Here is a 22243-nt window from a genome sequence, read left to right as displayed (position 1 = left end):
AAAAAATCAATTTATTAGATATGAAGATTGGTAGAAATTGTATTGGTAATCAAATTATGTAAATCAAAGCAGGTAGGTCCTAATCCTTTATTACAATACTGAAACATTTAAAATTACGTACCTGTTGCTTTTAAAAACTATTTAAAAGGTTACTACAATTATAAACTTGCTTTTTGTGTCTGTCCTCACAACAGTAAAAACTAATATACTACATACAATTTGTTTACCCGTAACCATTGACGTATTAATAAAATAACCGACATATTGAACAATTGTTGACAGGTCATTGTAATTACCCAATCAGAGGACGTATAACGTTTAAGCTGCGCCGGGTACCAAGATTTTGATGATTTCGCGCACATATAAATTTACTCCCAATGCGCCTAAAGAAGTATAACTTCAAAAATCACTTAAATCGGACAACAGCTTTAGGAAATTTAAGACATCAAAAATTACCCATTTTGTGGGGTGGCCGTTTTTTGTGGCGGTCAGTGTAGTATGGGATCCGAATATAGGTCGATCTGTACCCATGTGCTTACCGGATGAAACATTGTTTTTATTAAATCTCATACATAGACAAATATTTCTAGCATTAAGCTAGGCATTTCTAGCCTTAAGGGGGGCCGTAGGGGTTGAAATCAATATTCCAAGCACATTTTTTTTTTCGAAAAGTATTGTAGAATTATTTTATTTTTAAATTAAATAGGCATATTCAGTACAATTCATAGATTATTCAAGAAAAACTTCAAGGAAAAATATTGAAAAATAAGCCAACGGTGACAAATTTTTGAAGACACCTCAAAATATAATGAATTTTGCGGTGGACATCAGAACTCATCATTGGATCATGGTAAACAAAAAATTCAAAAAGATTTTATTAGCTTATGAGTTTTTCGAGGTAACGCTGTCGAGTTTTTTAGTTTTATCGAATTTTGACTTTTTAATATCACTCAGAAATCCAAACAACGATCTTTTTTGCAAAAAGGGTGAAAATCAACATATTTATTATTGTTAAACAAAAAATAAGCATATAACAAAAAATATCTCGACAGCGTTACCTCAAGGAATGTCATAAGAAAATACCACAAACAAAATTCCAGGTGGGTTGGTCAAGTAGATTTGAGTTACAATGTCTATAGCCTTGTCAGAGTATTGTCAACTTTTATTTTCAATTTTTTTTGTCTGTCAAATCGCAAAGTGATGCTTACTGGAATCTGTTCTTGAATCGCGCAGTAATTTGCAAACGAAAATGAGAACAGCTGTTGACCGTTCGTTGATCTCACTACACTCAAGCGCGCTGGCGCGAACTGGCTGCAAAGCGAGTCGAAGGTAGGGATGTAGGGAGACAGTGTTGAATATCCCTACCTTCGACTCGCTTTGCAACAGGTTGTAAATTACTCCGCGATTCAAAAAGATATTCCGGTGCACATCATTTTACGATTTGACAGACACAGATGAAATTGAAAATAAAAGTTGACAATACTTTAAACGCTTTTTCCGTAAAACTGCTTTCCGTAAAAAAAACTCGACAGCGTTACCTTGAAAAACTCATAAGCTAATAAAATATTTTTGAATTTTTTGTTTACTATGAGCTAATGATGAATTCTGATGTCCACCGCAAAATTCATTATATTTTGAGGTGTCTTCAAAAATTTGTCACTGTTGGCTTATTTTTCAATATTTTACCTTGAAGTTTTTCTTGAATATTCTATTAATTGTAATGAATATGCCTATTTAATTTAAAAATAAAATAATTCTACCATACTTAAAAAAATGTGATTGAAATATTGATTTTAACCCCCACGGCTCCCCCTTAATGATAGCTATGACACGATTTTGATAGGCAACCCATGCTAGAAATATTTTTCTATGTATGAAATTTAACAAAAAAAAACAACGCTTCATCCGGCAATAGGCATCCGAAAATAAGAATGCAGCGCCAAAGTGAGCAATTGTAGAACTATAAATATTGACATTGGTCATTGGAGTTTTGCAATGGTTTTGCATGAGTTTTGTATTTGTTGAATGTTGAAATAATTTTTAATAGTAATAATTCGTTGGTAATAAGTTTAATAGGTTAATAAGTTTAATAGTAATAAGTTTTTAATAGTAATAAGCCGATTTGAATTGCGTTTCGAAGTTTCAACTGCACTAGCCTAAAGTTTTTTCTTAAAAAACCAGTTGGTTTACACCAAGGTTTCAAGCATGTGGTTTAAGCCTGTCAACCTTGAACATAACCTTGATTTCTGCAGCAGAATCGATAGTGTTCATATTAAATCGGCCACTCACGATACTGCTGGGTGGTCCAATTTTGTCGAATTCGACTAATTGGCAAAAATTTTGATCGTGTGTGACCGCGTATTGCCGTGCATCCAACAAAATCGTTATAATTTTACCACTGATAAGAGAAACTGGTTTCGATACTGCAGTACTGCAGAATTGATATCATCGACGATTTTGTCGAACGCCACCGCAGTATCGTGAGTGGCCGGCTTTATTATTAGGGATTCATGAACGACGTCCAATACAATTGGTTTCATTTTTTTGCTTTTTCTTAAGTAACATGTTCGCCCCTTTTGTGCTCTTTATTCCAATAAGATTATTTTTTCATTGGGTGTAACAACGATTGATATAGCCATTCAGTATATTTGTTGTGATACATATTATGATACGAGACTTATAGAACATTTCCACTATGTAACCCAAAAATTTTTCCACAACTTTTTAGGCTATGTTTTAATATTTTGTAATGAAAAGTGAATTTCAATTCGCTATTTGAAGCAATACCTAAAAGCCTATTTGAAAACAATACCGATTTGAACAACTCATTCTTATCAAATTACTTTTAAGACGTAAATATTTTTATACAAACACACAAACTCAAACCAAAATGTAAGAACAATGTCAATATCTTTAGTTACTCGTATGCTCACCAGGTGGCGTACCGCTTATTTTGATTTGCCTATAGATGGGTACAGATCGACCTATATTCGGATCTTAGACTATTATCATCATCAACAGCTCTGCTATATTATCAAATGTAAGCCTCCCTTAGGTGTGTCCATTCGTTTCTGTTTGTTACTTTTTGCATCCATTCGTGACCAGCCATTCGCTTGATGCCATATCATCTGGTTAGGTCTTCCTCTACTTCTCTTGTTTGCTCTTGGTCTCCATTCAACAGTTCGCTTCGTTTAACGGTTGTATTCCATTCTTCCTATGTGTCCTGCCCAGTTTCATTTTAACATGGCAATCTTTTGGATTACATAACATCTTACTTTTGATCGTCTTATTATTTCTTCATTGGATTTGATTTGCGATCGCTGAGCTTAATATTGAGCATTCTCTGTTCCATAGCTCTCTGAGTTACTTGGAGTTTGTGGACTATGTTGTTGTTAAAAGCCCATGTTTCAGTTCCATATGTCAGAACCAGCAACACGTTTTTAGAAAATCGAGTTTTCTAAAACGCGCATGTTTTAAAGCGACCATGGCAACATCAGTAACCTTAGAAACGTAAAGTCTAGAGTCAACTTTTTAATTATTGAACTAACAGAAGTAACCTGTAACGGCACCAATTAATTCCGACGCCGAAACGGCTGACGTCAACTTGGCTTGACGCCCAAATGGCGACGCCGAAATGGCCCCGCCGAAAACTAGTTGTGGTTTTTTGTTTTTGACTCTTATAATGTTTCCTAATAGTTTTCTATCATGGTGGTTATTTTTTTAATTTTTGTAATTTTCTCGTTTTCATAATTAACTAGTTTTGTAAAATTATATTTGTACCTTTCAATGTAACCCAAATATTCCTTCTTTTTATAGTCAGTATAACTTTATGTTTTTCCCTATCAATCCATACTATCTTTAGTATCATAGTTCAAAACTTTTAAAAGGTAAATCAGCATTTTAGAAAAATTAACTATTTTCATACTGTCGGACAAAAGTAGAGCAGCAAATTACGCAAATTAAGGTGTGGTCTACAAATTGTATACTTGCGAGCAAAAAACCGACTCACTCGATGAATTGTAGTTTATGCTTATAGGCCTGGATCCCGCGTACCAAAAAAAAGTTGACTAATAGCAAGCTGAAAATTTGTTAATAGCTTAACGGTGTCTAACGTGAAATTCACACTGGGATTGCAATACGGTTAAGATAGGAATACTTGAAAAAGTAAACGAATACAAATACTTGGGAACCCTTATCAATGAAACAGGTGACCAAAATCACGAGATAAAAAGATGTATTGAAATTGCCAGGTCTACTTTTATAAAAATGAAAAAATTATTTTGTAATCGTGATATTAGTATTCATCTACGAACTAGAATGTTAAAATGCTATGTATTCAGTACTTTGCTCTACGGTGTTGAGTCATGGACTCTTAAACAGAGAAATATTAAAAATCTTGAAAGCTTTGAGATGTGGTGCTACCGCCGTATACTAAGAATAAGTTGGGTGGATAAAATTACAAATGAAGAAGCAATACGCAGAATAAATAACGAGCCAGAAGTTCTACTGAATATAAAAAAGAGAAAACTTGAATACTTAGGCCACCTGATGAGGGGACAAAAGTACACATTCCTACAAAATATAATGCAAGGAAAAATCCAAGGACGAAGAAATCCAGGCCGTAGGAGAATGTCCTGGATGAGAAATTTGAGAGAGTGGTTTGGCTGTACCACTAACTTACTAACTTATTTCTAGAAAGTATGAAAAAGAGAAATGAAAAGAAACCCTCAAAACTGTGTTAACACCCAGATTTAATTAAATTGTAAATTTGATCCTATTTTTAAGAAATTTCTTTTTTAGTAATTTTGGTTTAGTATACAGTATACCCAACAATTTATGAAAGTTTTTTGAACATTACTTTTAGGCATTCTTGAGTTTTCGTTCATTGTTTACATATTTGTAAACAAGTAAATATTTGTTATTTGTCTGAATTAATCAATAAGATTTTTAATTTTTAATAACAGCTTTCGAACTCTGAGCTTGTCAAATGATATTTCTCCTAGGTATGATTTCATCTAACTTCTTCTACACTTGGTCAAACTATAACAGTTTTGTTTTTGGAAGAATTTTGATAACTTTTAATATACACGTTAACATTTCACTTCAATAGTAATAATAGAAATTTTTTGAAAATTTAACTTTAAAATTTAGTATTTTAACTTTAATTTCATTTAACCTATACATGGCTTTTTAGTCATTTTCAATTTTTAATTAATATTTATGAACATAGAGGTCGCATAAGATTGTAGTTCCTTCTTTATCATTTTAATAAATGACAGTCTTCCTCAGCTGATCTGCTGTTCACGTGGGCTCAAAATGGTTTGACTCAGCCATGTTGTCTTATTAATTAATAAAAGAATTTAGATGTGATTTTATTCACTTCTAAGGGTTATTATACCCTATATCTGTGGCTTTTGCCCAGTATACATGTTTTTTATTGTGTCGTTTAGCAATTGCTCTTCTATGAAGATTTTATAAGAGGACGTAAGTTTTTCACTTATTTTTTATATAAAAAAAATCTTATCTTAAATATGTCCTTTTAGGAAGCTCTGATGATGACACCTTATGTGTCGAAAGTACTTGGCTGATAATAAAATATTTTTTACACACTATCAAAAGTTTTTTGAAAACATACACCTGTTTGCCGTTTTGACCTATTTAGAAGTGTGTACAAGTCTTGTAGTCTTTTCCAATTCGAATAACTTTTGATTAAAAAATAAAACACAATTCTGCGTGCAGCATTTGAAAGTTCAAGTCAAATTATACCGGTTTTGATTATTTGCATTGCTAAAAATTAATTTTTTTTTATTGTTAAACAAAGCTATAAACAAACAGTGTTTGAGCGTATTGTCGCATGTCCGCACCGCGCCAAGAATTAAAACCGAACGGAACCGACCAGGTAGGACTTCCTTGGCGCGGTGCGGACATGCGACAAAACGCTCAAACACTGTTTGTTTATAGCTTTGTTTAACAATAAAAAAATTAATTTTTAGCAATGCAAATAATCAAAAGCGGTAGTATAATTTGACTTGAACTTTCAAATGCTGCAAGCAGAATTGCTATTTTATTTTTTAATCAAACGTTATTCCGGCTCAAACATTGCAATTTTTTAGATTTTTTTAACCGTATTTATCTCGAAAACTATGCATTTTACGAAAAAACTTGTAAGAACATTTTTTGCTTAGAATGACCCAAAAATACAAAAAAAATGTTTTTTTTTTTAATCGCTTCTGCCCGTAACATAGGGAGAGTGAGGGAGTAACAAGGCACCATCGCATCTTCCTGCAAGATTCAGTTTTTCATTGTTCAAGGTCTCAGGTAAAAGGAACTGAACATAGTTGCCGGTCCTCAGGTTTTGGGTCGGTAATCCAGCACCAGCGACAATAGCGGAGCTAAAAACTGCATTAGTCACAAGGGGGTCAAAATATAGTGAATAACCCTGTACATTCATTGGGGCCGACCGACTGGCTCTGTCCCGTCATACAGCTGACCGACTATAATAACTTTTATTTATATTCAATTTAGAATGTGTGTACTGATTTTCAGCCTTAGTAAATGGAATTAATTACCTTCGTAGGAAAGCAACTTTGATACCCTCTCAGTAACCCCTGTTCTACGTTTCGCTTGACCGACCGCAGTATATTTCTCTACACAATCACAGTAATCAACTGTGAAAAATTTAGCTTTAGTAAATTCAAAGAGATTTTTCAGCGCTGCCTCTCCGTCTATAATAAGGTCCTTAAGATCTCGCATGGAAAGTGTAATACAACGCAGAGGAGGAAATACTCAGTATTAATTTTGATTTTTTATGTTAATTTACTTTTATATTCATTACATAATGACTTTAATTCATAACATGTTTTCTCACATACAATATTATGTTATCTTTATTATGTTCTTTAGTTACTAACTTTATAAATATTGGTGCCATTGCAATAAAAATTACGTCTGCGCACAATATTTTATTTCTAATTTTACATTGTATGTGGATAGACACTTGCCAAACAGCATAGTCAAAAAATATAACTTATTTTTCTTTTAAGTCGAGTTTTTTGCTCGCAAGTGTAGATAATAATTTAGACTGTGCAGATTAGTTTAGTTTGAAGTTTAAGATTTATTAGTAGAATAGAATCCTTTTAAACAGAAAAATATTTAAAGACTAAATTTTCAATCTAATAGTACATAAAACAACACCAAAAATGTTGCTCTACATCCTACAAGATTGAAAACAATGGGAACCCTCTCTGGTTACACCTCCGAGGCTTCTACAATTTGCAAGCCATAACGGATGCTGAGACTAAGGAAGATGAGGGAATTTTACAGTTTATAATTCACGTCCCATCTGCTCAGCGCGGTAAAGTTCCAACGAGAATGGTTCCCTTCGTACTCCAATCAGAGTAAACATGTAAATCAAAAAATAAAAAAAAATCAAAAATGAATAACTATTTTCAATTTCGTTGCAACACGAAACTACAGCCGCGTCATATTCTAGTTCAATCAGAGAGTGCTGCATGCACCTCTACCGGTTTCGAAACTTATTAGTCTCTCATCAGGGGGCACATATGCTGCTCTCTCTGACCCAACCAGGACAAACCCCGACGTGCAGTCACGAATTGCAACGAACAAAATGGCAGGGATGCCCTAGCGGTAACTGCTAGCAAAAGACTAAGTTTTCAATCTAATAGTACATAAAACAACACCAAAAATGTTGCTCTACATCCTACCAGATTGAAAACAATGGGAACCCTCTCTGGTTACAAATTAATTGTCCGTTATGGCTTGCAAATTGTAGAAGCCTCGGAGGTGTAACCAGAGAGGGTTCCCATTGTTTTCAATCTGGTAGGATGTAGAGCACCCTTTTTGGTGTTTTTTTATGTACTATTAGATTGAAAACTTAGTCTTTTGCTAGCAGTTGCCGCTAGGGCATCTATGCCATTTCGTTCGTTGCAATTCGTGACTGCACGTCGGGGTTTGTCCTGGTTGGGTCAGATGTGCCTCCTGATGAGAGACCAATAAGTTTCGAAGCCGGTAGAGGTGCTTGCAGCACTCTCTGATTGAACTAGAATATGACGCGGCTGTAGTTTCGTGTTGCAACGAAATTTAAAATGGTTATTCATTTTTGATTTACATGTTTACTCTAAATGGAGTCGAAGGGAACTATTCTCGTTGGAACTTTACCGCGCTGAGCAGATGGGACGTGAATTATAAATTGTAAAATTTCCTCATCTTCCTTAGTCTCAGCATCCGTTATGGCTTGCAAATTGTAGAAGCTTCGGAGGTGTAACCAGAGAGGGTTCCCATTGTTTTCAATCTGGTAGGATGTATAGCAACATTTTTGGTGTTGTTTTATGTACTATTAGATTAAAAATTGAGTCTTTTGCTAGCAGTTGGCGCTAGGGCATCCCTGCCATTTCGTTTGTTGCAATTCGTGACTGCACGTCGGGGTTTGTCCTGGTTGGGTCAGAGAGAGCAGCATGTGTGCCTCCTGATGAGAGACTAATAAGTTTCGAAACCGGTAGAGGTGCTTGCAGCACTCTCTGATTGGACTAGAATATGTCGCGGCTGTAGTTTCGTGTTGCAACGAAATTGAAAATGGTTATTCATTTTTGAGAAAAATATCTGTTTTAGGTACATCTCATTCTATCGCATGGACTTCCACTCCTGCGGAAAACCCCCACGCAACAAAACACCGACCGTTTTGTTTAGATTTACACGAGAACACTTTTGGATCCTTGAAAGTATTTTTAGAGAAGTATACAGTCAGTTTTAAGTACACTGCGCCTCCGCAGCCGTTTAAAACGGCCGAAGAGCACCAACGGTTTGTCTTATTGACGTTAAAGCTTCTATGTACACATTTGAATTTGTGTATAAATGGAAATTTAAGTACTAGTGTTTTGAATACTCATGCCAAAGCTCTACGAGCTGTATTATTTAGGTAAGATCGCAGTTTCATTATGGATTTAAATTTATCTGTGTTTATAGACCAGGACGGATCTGTTTTGAGGTGGATGTGAGAGGTGACATCCACCTCAGGTCATTAATGTCCTGTCATTAAATGTCATTAAAATCCACCTAATAGATTTTGCATAATAAATTTTCAGTAGTAATTGCACAAGAGCTCTAAAATTATTGAATTTTTCCCGAGTGACACTTTGACAGTTTTAATTTTACGAGTAGAAGGCGAGTGAAATTATGTCAAAGTGTCACGAGGACAAAAATTATATATTAATTTTAGAGATCGAGTTCAATTTGTTGCGATTATTTCATGAATAAAACTGTTCAAAACCAAAATTTTATTGTAATTTATTTATGTAAGTACAAATTAGTACAACTAAACAAACAGTTGTTATAAATATTTGACGGTTGAAAGTCATCACTTTTATAATTTTTAAAGCATTAATTGTCATTAATGTCACTGAATGTATTTTTTTCATAGCAACGAAGGGCATCTGATGTAATATACTTGACGACGGGAAATTATCAAAAATTATCGGGTATAATATCACAAGAGAGTGAGAATAAATTGAAAATAATGCGACCGTTTTTCGAAAATTTTGTCTGGCAATAGCCACTCGAGCCCTGCAGGCTCTCGTGTATATTGCCCAATGACAACAAATTTGAGTAAAAATGAAGCATTATTTTCTTATTTATTCTTACTGTCGTGTGATATTCGTAAGATTATTTTTTAATACGTATATTATGGATATTTTCTTAAATGTGACAGTTGTCAAAAGTAGGAAACTGGTTGCCATTAAACAGAAACAATCTACTTAAAAAAAATTCTATCGGTAATTTTCTACAGTAGATAATTCTGCGTATAATTTTAATCTGATTGGACATAATTAAACACGTGATCAAATATCTTACTATACGATTGGAAGATAAAATCATTAAAAAATAATCAATTTAATTTTTATTTCTGTAGCTTTCTATTGGTCAGAATCTCCTATGAATGAAATAATCAATCTAATTTTTTTTAAAGTTCAAATTTGTAGACCATTTAGAAGTTAGTAAATTTTTTTACAAATAAACAGGCACTCTACCTATCTAATAATCTTTACAGAATTAAAATAGGATTATCTAAGCAGCCTCAGAAATGTTTTAAAGTTTAACAATTTTTTGGCTTATAAACAAATAGAATATCTCCGTTATTATTACTCGTATATTAAATTAAGTTACAAAACGGAACTAGAAAATACTCGGTACGACGCTTATTTTAACCGGCTGTATCTCAGGAGCTAGTTCTCAGAATACAACTTTTTTACTTTTAAAATGAGCGCCGTACCGAGTATTTTCTAGTTTCATTTTGTGAATTTAATTTAATATAATAGTAACGGAGATATTCTATTTGTTTATAAGTCAAAAATTTGTTTACAACTTTAAAACATTGCTGAGGCTGCTTAAAACATCCGATTTTAATTCTGTAAAGTTTATTAGATATGTAGAACGCCTGTTTATATGTAAAAAAATTGGCAAACTTCTAAATGGTCTACTTTTGGTTCAGAAGGTTTTTAAAAAATTTGAACTTTAAAAAAAATTAGATTGAAAATTTATTATGCAAAATCTATTAGGTCGATTTTATTGAAATTTGGTGGAAGGTTTAAGTATGTTATAAGTATTCTCTAAGCAAATTACGAAGGTTCTAAGTGAAACCAAAGTGGTTGAAAAAAAAACAGGCTTATTTTGCCCCCTTATTTTGTATTTATTGCTATTTTGCAGAAAGGGTAATAATTTAAGACATTTTTAACCAGTGGTATATTATACAAAATTTAATTATCTTTATTTTATTTTGCTACAACTTTGTTCCAAAATGAATCGTTTTAAAGTTATAAGCAACGAAAACTTTGCGTTTATAAATTCGCAAAGTCTGTGTGTTATTGCGTCGCCGCTCCTGTAATACCTAGAGCCGATTTACCGATGGACTCCTATGTAGTTTTGTCTTCTGAATTCAAATCTGAAAACGGCATTTCGATATCTCTAATCATCTTCGAGATAACCGACCTCAAAGTCTAAAATGTGACGTCACAATCCTTTTATTTTCTTCCGACACACTAAACGTCATCTGAAATCGTTGTTATTAGTAAGTAGGCTAGTTTTAATCTGAATTTGTTAAGCAAAGCACAGGATATTTTTTGGTATTTACATTTAAGTTTGACACTTCGTGAATGTCAAACTAAATTTTAAATTAGCTATTAATAAAATATAAATGACATTTTATAGTGAATTTAATTATTGTATAAAATAAATAAGATGTTTAAAAATACAATTTGAGTATATTTTGAAAGCAATAATGTATTAACCTTTCCGGAACCGTGCCTTTCAGGCCGTGCGGGGTAACTATGGTACCCCATTAAAATACTTTAATAATTCATTTAAATTAGACATTATTGTTTGGAAAGTTCTATATTAAAGTAATAAAGCACTAAGTAACTGAAATATAATTCGATTTTATTATTAAAATATGTACATTTTCTTTTATTTTGACCTTTTATTAGAATTTTTGCTCTTATTCATTATTTTTATAGTCAGTGCATACAAATGTTTTACTATCTTCTCGACGCATGCTGCAAATGGGTTATCTGAATGTATTACATAATATTTTAGCCTTTCCATCCTGTGATCTCGCACAAGAGCTGCATTTTGGATTTTTATAATGTTGAATCCATATAGCGGTTTCTGAAACTGTGGTACTTCTGTTAGAAAGAAAGAAATAAATCTATAACAGTTTTTACAGTTTTGTTGAAAATTAGTGATATTGTATTTCTGGTTTAAAATATTTGGGAGTGCAAGTTCTTGTGCCAAGTTTTGTAAAAAAATCCTTCGTCTACTTCAGTCATTACCTTTCCAATCAGGAAACTTTTTAGTGAATATAATATAATATAGGCAGTGAGTGCATCCATATTAATAATTTCCATAAAAATTCTAAATTGCTATGTCCTACTCGATCAAACACATGTATATTCTCTGGTGATTTTATTTCCGGTGCCAACTGAAACTTTGATTTCAAGAGTTATATAAACAAAACTGCATCTGGGGTACCTAAAATACCCCGCAAGGTCACGGAAAGGTTAATAACAAAGGTTTGTACGAATATACGGCCTCCCCTTTAATGATAAATAGACTGTTTCATTTTTAGGCGAGCGGTAGCAACTCCTAAAATTACGTTATACCGACCACGAAAATCAACTTTAAGATGAATGACCAATTTTAGTGATTCTTTATATTTTCGATACCGCTGAATTTGAATATGAAGTTTATTTTTATCTTGACTCTAGAATCAATTTTAATTATTTTTCGACTTTACCTCGCTGTATCTTTGATCGCTGTAAATATTTCCTTTTGAAAATTTGACTGTGTCATCTTTGAATTATTTAAATAACAATGTGCTTTATTCAAACTGTTTAAACAAATTAAAAGAGGAGTTGTTAATTTTTAAACATTTTGTCGTCAGATTTCGTTAGTTTTATGTTTACTTAAAAAAGTTGATGGGAGGGCATTTAATGCCAAGCTTTCCACCTTTTTAAGAGTAGTGGATGGACATCCAAATACTCCAAAATATTTATTAAGGACCACTGGAGTATTGATAACACAATAAGATAATTGATAAGACAATTCCTTCGATAATTTGTTTAATAATTGTACTGTAATGAAATAAGGGCTGATTCTAACATTGATAACTTATCGCAATTCCGAATACATAGAGATTTATTTATAGAAACATTAACATAATATCTATAGTACTTCGGGGGTGTGAACACACAAAGGTTTTAGTGAAAACAATGTTAACGAATAACAAAGGACCGGTACATTTCAAACCACGTAAAGGACCCCGCACAAGCCTTATGGAAAATAGGTCCCAGTGGATTTCGTTCATAATTTGGAAAAATACTCTTTGAAGCATCCTGATAAAAAGTTCTCATGGGCACAACTCAATCGTATGAAGGATTTTCAAGATATAGAGGCCCAAACTCGGAAAATTATAAGATTTACGGGGTATTCCAATTCCGTGAGTTACTGCTTATTTGGCAACATGTTGAAGTTTGGATCAAGGAAAAGTACTAGTAGTCTAGGATTTTTTCCTGGCTATCCAATGGCGACCTTTACTTTGACCTTGACCTTCAACGGACGTCATCTTCTAGAGTTTCGAGGGTTTTAGGCATTCAATTGATATAAACAGATTACTCGTGGGTTTTTGGGATCGCAAAACACGAATATGCCATCAGAATTAACCTCCGGATGACGTGGTGGCCAGGTCCACTGCAAGGGACGTCATCTTATAGAGTCTAGAGTTTCGATGGTTTTCGGCATTTAATTGATGCAAATGAATTACTGGAGGGTTTTTTGAGGTCGCTAAACACGAATATGCCACCAGAACCGACTCCCGGAGCACCTGGTTTCCAAGGTCAATGAAAGGGGCTCCTGGAGTTTCGAGGGTCTTTGGTACTGCATTGATGCAAACGGATTACTCATAGGTTTTTGGAGTTGCTGAACACGAATACCCCATCAGAACAGACATCGGAGAACCTGGTGCCAAAGGCACGTCATGCTTTGGAGATTCGAGAGCTTTCGGTACTAAATTAATGCAAACTGATTACTCACAGGTTTTTGGGGCTGCTGAACGTGAATTCGATATCATATCCGATCCACGGAGCACCTGGTGCCTCTAAGGCAGGTCTTCTTCTGGAGTTTCGACAGGTTTCGGTATTAAATTGATGCAGATGGATATTACTCATTAGTTTTTGGAGCTGTTAAACACGAATACGCCATCAGAACAGACACCGGGGTACCTGGTGCCTAAGGCACGTCATCTTCTGCGGTTTCGAGAGTTTTCGGTACTAAATTGATGCAAGCGGATTACTCTTGTGTTTTTGGGGTTGCTGAACACGAATATGACTTAGATAAAAGACTGTGGAGTATCTAGTGGCCACGATGAATACCACTATCAAAATAGAATGTAGTAAATCGATATTAAAATAAATGAAGGAAAAACATTGTCAGATATAAATTGAGTTTATATTTTTTATAAATAATTAAAACAATTGAGTACTTAAATTACTCACTTAGTGAGTACACACACCAAAGCGTAATCCAAAAGAGCAACCCCAAAAACCTAAGAGTAATCCATTTGATTTCTCCGAAACTCCAGAAGATAACCTGTCTTAGACACCAGGTGCTCCTGTATCTGTGCTGATCGCGTATTCGTATTCAGCAACCCCAAAAACCTATAATTAATCCGTTTTCATTAATGTAGTACCAAAGACCCTCGAAACTCCAGGAGCCCCTTTCATTGACCTTGGAAATCAGGTGCTTCGGGAGTCAGTTCTGGTGGCATATTCGTGTATAGCGACCTCAAAAAAGCCTCCAGTAATTCATTTGCACCAATTAAATGCCGAAAACCATCGAAACTATAGAAGATGACGTCCCTTGCAGAGGCCCTGGCCACCACGTCATCCGGAGGGCAATTCTGATGGCATATTCGTGTTTAGCGATCCTTTTTGGCCCATGAGTAATCTGTTTATATCAATTGAATGCCTAAAACCCTCGAAACTCTAGAAGATGACGTCCGTTGAAGGTCAAGGTCAAAGTAAAGGTCGCCATTGGATAGCCAGGAAAAAATCCTAGACTACTAGTACTTTTCCTTGATCCAAACTTCTACATGTTTCCAAATAACCAGTAACTCACGGAATTGGAATACCCCGTAAATCTTATAATTTTCCGAGTTTGGGCCTCTATATCTTGAAAATCCTTCATACGATTGAGTTGTGCCCATGAGAACTTTTTATCAGCATGCTTCAAAGAGTATTTTCCCAAAGTATGAACGAAATCCACTGGGACCTATTTTCCATAAGGTTTGTGCGGGGTCCTTTGCACCAGAGGCGCGAAACAACACTCGTTGTCTTTACCTCAGAGAGGTCATCGTAAGACTGCTACAATTTCGGCGGAAAAAACTAGTCTTAACAACAAATTAAGGTTCACATTAGGGGAACGAAAACCAGTTGTTTTCGAAAGCAAATACATGCATTTACAATTCCTTATATAAGTTTTAAAATATAACAGTTGGACATATTTAAAATGAAATAAAATAAGTTGGTTTTACAACAAAAGTTGAGTGACAAACTTTTTAGTTTATAATTTTCACCAACACAGGAATAAAATATAATTCATGAAGAAGTTTTTTGGAAAATTTCAAGTCAAAGTATGCAATAAGAAAAAAGTTATGTGACTTTATAGACGAGTGGCACTCTTAAAATAACGCTTATTTCTTAAGATACTGACCACGGTGTGGTGAATGGCTAATTTTCGTCTAACATAGGGTTTTGATGGTGCTGAAAACGAAAATAAGGTTTATGTTAAATCATCATTTTCATTTATAACTCTTGCATTTTTAATTTGACGAAGAAAAGTTATTCTTCATAAAAATATCTTCATGGTCTAAGATTTATGATGCAGCAGCCATCACATATAAAATTTTATTAATTTTATACGAGGTATATAAAAAATATGAATTTTGAGTAAAGTATCTTTATAGTTCACAACATTTAAATTAGAATGATATAATTGCAAATTGAAACATAATTTTAATTCTAAATAACTTTTCGTAATAGTAATCTTCCATATTATGAATTTCTTCTCTTCTTCTTCTTCTTCTTCTTCTTCTTTTTGTATAGGCATGACTCTGTCTGTTTTTTCAATGTGCCTCTAGTAAGTTGTCGTTCCACCGTTTTCGTGGTCTTCCCACTGATCGTCTTCCTATTGGGGAACCGTCTCTCGCTGTCCTGACTACCCTATTTGTTGTCATTCGGCTTATGTGGTCATTCCATTCTACTCTTCTGTTTCTTACCCAGTTGTTAATGTTATCCACCTTGCATCTCCGTCGTATATCTGTACTTCTAGCTCTGTCCCATAGAGTCTTACCATCGATTTTTCGAAGGGTTTTCATGTCATTATTGGTCTGATGACTGTTTTGTAAATTCTGCCTTTTGTTTCTTTTCCGATATTTTTATTTCTCCATATTGTGTCATTCAGGCAACCTGCGGCTCTGTTTGCTCTATTCACTTGATCTTCCACTTCTGTTTCGAGTCTTCCGTAGCTAGATAGTGTGATGCCTAGGTATTTAAACTCCATCACTTGTTCTATTATCTGGCCTTCCAGCTCCAATTTACATCTTATTGGATCTGCTGTTATAACCATGCATTTTGTCTTTTTTGAGGAAATTAACATGTTAAATTTTCTGGCGATTATGTTGAATTGGTGCAGCATACGTTGTAAATCATCTTCACTTTGAGAGATTAGTATTGCATCGTCCGCATAGCAGATTATTTTAAGTTGTTTTTCTCCCATTTGGTATCCTTTTTTAGTTCTTACTTTTTTTATTATTTCGTCCATGATCAGGTTGAACAATAAAGGACTCAAGGAATCCCCCTGTCTTATCCCATTGCCGGCTTCAATTGGGTCAGTTAGTTCATCTTCCACTTTTACTTTTATTGTGTTGTTCTGGTAGATGTTTTCTATCGTTTTAATTATTCCTAGGGGTACCTCTCTCGAGTATAACCCCATATAGTGGATAACGTCCTTTAATGTGACCTTGCTAAATGCTTTCTTAAGGTCCACGAAACATAAATATGCAGGTTTGTTGTATTCCAACGATTTCTCTTGAACTTGCCTCATTATAAATATAGCGTCAGTGCATGACCTTCCCGACCTAAAACCTTGTTGTTCTTCTGCTAATGTTATAATTTCATTTAATTTGTTTGTTATCACTTTTAATTTGTTGTTAATTTTTTTAATGTTGTTAATTTTAATGTTGTGTTTAATAAGTTAATCCCTCTGTAATTCTCCGGGTCTGATTTGTCTCCTTTTTTGAAGAGAGGTATTAGGATGCTTGATCTCCATTCTTGTGGTATTCTGTTTTGTTCTATTATTTTTTGTATTAGTTTTAATAGTTGTTTAGTTAGATCTTGTCCTCTAGGTGTACTTTAGGAGTTCGTTCGATATTCTGTCCTCTCCTGGAGATTTTCTATTTTTTAATTTTCTTAATGCTTCCTTTACCTCTCCCTCCTCGATGTTTATTTCTTCGTTTGTCGTAACTTCAGGTGTTGGTGGTTCATTATCGTCGCCTTTAGCAAATAGAGATCGGAAGTAGTCTGCCCATGTTTCCTTCTGAATGTGTTTCGCTTTTATTAATTCGTTCATCTCCTTCCTTTGCTCTCTGATCATTCTCCATACTTCTTTTTGTGTTCCGTAGAAGTCGTGTTCCATCTGTTTTGAGAAACTCTGCCAGTGCTCCCTTTTTATTTGCCTCACTAAAATATTCGTTTCATTTCTGATTCGTTTGTAGTGGTTGTATGCCTGTTGTGTTTGTTTTGTTCTGTATTGTTTCTTTTCTTCACATTTTATCTTAACTTCCTCTCTAAACCACGGGGTTTTCTTCTTTAATATGTGAGTATTCGTTACTTTTATCTCTCCAAGTGATAATGTTGCAGCGTCGATTATGTTATCTTTGAGTTTTTGCCAGCTTTCATCGACGATATCGTTTTCTAATATTCCATTCTCAGTAATCTTCTCTGATATTCTTTTCCTGTATAAGTATTCCGTGGATTCCGTATGTAGTCCTTCGACTTTGATTTTTGTTTGTGTTGGTGCTGCCCTCTTAGGTATGAAATATTTCATAGTGATTCCTATTTTACATAATACTAGGCTATGGTCGCTACCTACATCTGCTGAATTGAGGCATCTTACGTCGATTATTTTTGATGGATGTATATCTCTGTTGGTTACAACATAATCTATCATAGATCTTTGTCCACGGGTGTTATTGAATGTATATTTGTGTTGGTCTTTGTGGTCAAAAAATGTGTTGTTTATTCTAAGTTCGTTATTTGTGCAGAAGTTTATCATCAGTTCTCCATTTTCGTTTTTAACATTTTCATTGTGTTTTTGCTTAATTCCGGGTATTACTTGGTTACCTATTCGAGCGTTAAAATCCCCAAGTATTATTATCTTCCCTCTAACTTGATCTACTACTTGTTGTAATTCGTCATAAAAGATTTCCCTTGTTGTTTGAGGCTTGTTATTTTCTGGGCCGTATACTCCGATGATGTTCAGGTCTTCCTTTTCCATTCTAATTTTTGCCGTGACAATTCTTTCTGATATATATTGACACTCTTTGATGTGATTTTGGTATTTTTGATGTATTAGTAATGCTACACCTTCTTTGGCCCTGTTTTCTTTTGCTACTCCACTGTAGATTAATATATATTCGCCTAATCTTGATTGTCCTTTTCCTTTCTTTTTTGTTTCCTGTAGAGCGCAAATATCTATTTGTTTCTCTTTTAATACTTGGGTGATTTCTTGATCCCTAGTGTTGAGTGATCTGATGTTCCATGTGGTAATTCTCATCAATGTTTTTCTTTTGTCCTTATTTCTCGCCATGGCCGTCTTCATATGATCAGTCCGGTTCCGAGGCTTCACATTGTTTCTTTGAGCAGTATTCGTTTTTCCGATTGGTAGGTTGCTAACCTTGTCGATCAACCCTCCACATTTTATCCGGGCTTGGGACCGGCTGTGGTAACCGCAGAGCTACTCGATCCACCCTGCAATTACCCAGGCAGTGTTATATTATGAATTCATATTATGAATTTAAATACGTAAATAAACAAAGTTTTCGTTATGATAATGCTCGAATTTTCAGCTTGTTTTATTAATGTTCCGGGCATATTTGAGAAGGAGCATAAGTCAAGTCAATTATAATTATTGAAGTTGTCACCTAACTTTATCAGCAAAAATCCGAATGCCACCTCTTACATCCAAAGATAGAGGTTTTTTCACAGAGATCCGCCCTGGTCTATTATACATTGTGTACACGAACGGGGGGTCAATCTTTTTGGGGCACCCTGTATATCCAATACTATGTTTTTTTTTTAATTTAAAATATGGCAACAAGAGGAAAATTGCGTGCGAGCCTTATTGTTTGACTTCGACCAGATATCTATATGTTTCTTGCTGTAGTATATTTATCTATATAAAAGTATGAAATTTCAGGTTAGTTGATATTGATGCACCTTCAGATATACACAACACTGCCAGAGAAGTCCTGAATATTGGGGCTCCTCTTCTTCTACCCCAGTTAAACGAGAGGGTAGAATTCCTGCACCTGCATTTATCTAGTGGCAATCAATTGACGCAAGGTCAACAGATGCTTCTAGGAATTATTTTAAGTAGTTTAGAAGATCCCATACATGTAGCTGCGTTATTAGGTTATAGTAGTACTCCGGAAAAAGTAGAAGACTTGAAATTAACTGGGATGCTTATGCACACTCTGCTAAAATCATTCACCAAAAATACGGTAAGTTAAAATACTTGATCTTTAATTCCATCAACTTATATCTTACGTGTGATACTGTTTAAATTATACCTCGCTTTGTAACCAGTTTAAAGTATATTTCACGAGCTTACGACTGTTTTGGATTATCGCTAGACACTGGACAGCCAATGGTCCAGCCTAAGGTACAACATAAGAAGTACGAAAGTAAGTTACTCTAGTAATGAAAATATGAAACAAGTGATTTCTAAATTAAATTTAAAAAAAATTTATGATCTTTTTTACAGTATTAAAAATAAGTTACAATTGAGTCCACGAGTCTTCACCCATGCGTCATCATTTAAAAAGCATACGAAATAAGTCGAAAATTTACTAAACGCAACAGCAAGTGACAGAAAGTGGGTATTATTCCGATCACGGGTTTAAAATTTGACGTTATCAAATAAATAGAATGTCTAATTTAAGTTTTGCTTTAAAATTTTGGTGCATAATTACAGCTACATTTGAATTAGCTTAATAAATCATTTTATTATTATTGATTAATAAATAAATAAACAATTTATAAAAAAATTCAATAACATATTTTCTTTTTGTTATTTTATTCACTTTGGCGGAACATTAAACACAAGCATCCCTTAACTGTGTCAACAATGAGGTAAGCTTTGTACATTGTCAAAATTTATCGTAAACTAACATAAACCTATCATGAAATTTCTAACTCCAATATAAAATTAGTTGTGAAAACAACTGTTTGTATACTATAGAAAACTTCAAAATGCAAAAATTCGACAAAATAACAGCAAAAAAAGTCAACAAACTGACAGCCACAAAAGTAAACAAACCAAAACGTCAGAAATTGTACTTAAAATATATGAAACCATCCCCATTCGTCTTTCTTTGTACCTATCTCGTTTCAATGCACTGAGCCTAGATCGTTCATAAAAATAACATGTGTTTTTACTTAATAACAGGCGGCAGCTGGTTTGCCATTAGTTTCATGCGTGGAAGAGAATGATGCTAGATAAAAAGTATGTGTTTTATCTCGCCAGGTATTAATGACGCACGGGTAAAGACTCGTGGACTCAACTGTATTTTTAGTAACTACTTTTGATGTAATTCATGTCCACTGCACATTTTACGCGGAAATGTTTGTTTGCCTAGCAGTTTTACCTTTTTTCCTCAACATGTTGACAGTTCCCTGTTGACAGGTTATGAATATGAATTAGATTTTTTAAACAAATTTTTAATATTTTAAACCTGCAAAATATTTTTACAACCAGATTAGTATTTACCTAGAATTTAATGTACTTTTAATCAGTAACCCCTGAGGGATTAACATAAGCGTAGATATTTATTGAAAAGAGTTTGTTTGTGCATTGTGCAAATCAAGTAATATTTAATTTGCACGCATATTTTACTGCTGAAAAAGGCAATCGAGGCCTTTTGCAACCAGTTCGATCCGTACGCGTGTGTGATGCATTGTGGATTAGTATGATAAAACCCAAGTCAGTTTTGAAAAACAGAAGAAGTGTAAATAGTGGAGTACAGTTCGCACAATATAAACTTATACCATACCTAAAACTAAAGATCTTCATGAGGGTTGTAAGTTTAAAATTCGAGACATTGTATATATAATACGTGAAAAGAAAGAACACGTTTCTGTAGGGACGGTGTTAAAAAAATTAAAAGACAGAAATACATTCGAAATTTATAGGATAAGTATCTGGGACTTTTCATAGCGATTGGGTTTAGGTTCAAAATCGAATGCACGTCGAGCACAGAAGGATCGAGTTTTTAAGAAACTATAATAATTTTAAAATACAACACGCTTCATTTGTTTCTTTAGACGAAACGTGGATTTTTGCTAAAGATGGAATCAAACTGATTTGATAAGACGAGATCATAAAATCCATAAGACACACCGATACTGAGGGAAAGAGACATTATATTGCAATGGGGGCGGAAAACATACTTTTATTGAAAGGACGGTTCTTGTGTTTTCGCCAAAATCAAAATCGGCTGATTATCACGATAACATGAATACGTAGAAATGGTTGAAAGAAAAATTGCTATCAAGTTTACATGAACCATCTGTTATAGTTTTGTATAATGCCCCATACGATTCGAAAATTTTAAATAAGAAACCAACAAATTCCTGGACAGTATATAAAATCAAAGGATGGTTAAGGAATGAAAATATTTTATTTCCTCAGTATTCTTTCAAGCTGGAATTATTACTGTTAGCCAAAAGGAATGGAAACCCCAAAATATTTATAGTAGACGGGATTATACTAGTCCAGGAACCGAAGCTTTTCACCTCGCAATTTTTACAGAATGGACCGATTTGCTTGAAAATTTGAGAATAAGCATTGGATAGTCCAAGGACCAAAATCTGTATGATGCCGAAAGGCGCTTTTTACCATGGGGGCGGTTGCCAGCCCATCTCCTGGGTGGAAATTTTTTGTTATATTTTGACCGCAAAAGTTGATAAAAACATTCATTCTAAGCAAAAAATGTTCTATACATTTTTTTGATAAAATTAATAGTTTTCGATTTATTCGCTATCGAAAGTGTTAGTTTTATATCGAGAAAATCAATGTTTTTCGATATACTCGATTTACGATTCACTCAATTTTTGCCGTAGAATTTTTTTTTTCAATCCAAGTTCTTGGGAATTAAATAACCTACAATTTCATACTTAAACATTTTTTCGTATTTCTGATGCTAATCTTTCTATTTTGAAGAAAATGGCATTTTTTACCAAACTACAAAAATTCGTTATTCGCTTTTAACTCCAGTTTTTTAAAAACTAATCATTCTAAGCCAGTCAAACTTCTAGAATCTATCAATAATACATAAATAAAGAAGAGTTAATAAGGCCAATGACTAAAAACACCGCTAACTTACAGTATTATGCTTCCA

The 22243-nt window shown here is 34.0% G+C and overlaps 1 protein-coding gene across 3 annotated transcripts in view; it reads left to right on the top strand.

Moving 5' to 3' along the window:
• The window catches only part of LOC114328931 (probable E3 ubiquitin-protein ligase HERC1), a 240144-nt gene that overhangs the window by 33087 nt on the left and 184814 nt on the right, over window positions 1-22243 (top strand). For all 3 annotated transcript variants that reach the window (XM_050659505.1, XM_050659504.1, XM_050659503.1), the window contains exons 6-7: window positions 8629-8935; window positions 19042-19345. In XM_050659505.1, the coding sequence (XP_050515462.1) occupies window positions 8629-8935; window positions 19042-19345 (611 nt within the window). The remainder of the gene's footprint in view (window positions 1-8628; window positions 8936-19041; window positions 19346-22243) is intronic.

This window comes from Diabrotica virgifera, chromosome 8 (assembly GCF_917563875.1).
Source record: "Diabrotica virgifera virgifera chromosome 8, PGI_DIABVI_V3a".
Lineage (NCBI taxonomy): Eukaryota > Metazoa > Arthropoda > Insecta > Coleoptera > Chrysomelidae > Diabrotica > Diabrotica virgifera.
Note: the sequence above shows the minus strand (reverse complement) of the source record. Positions and strands in the feature narration are given on the sequence as shown.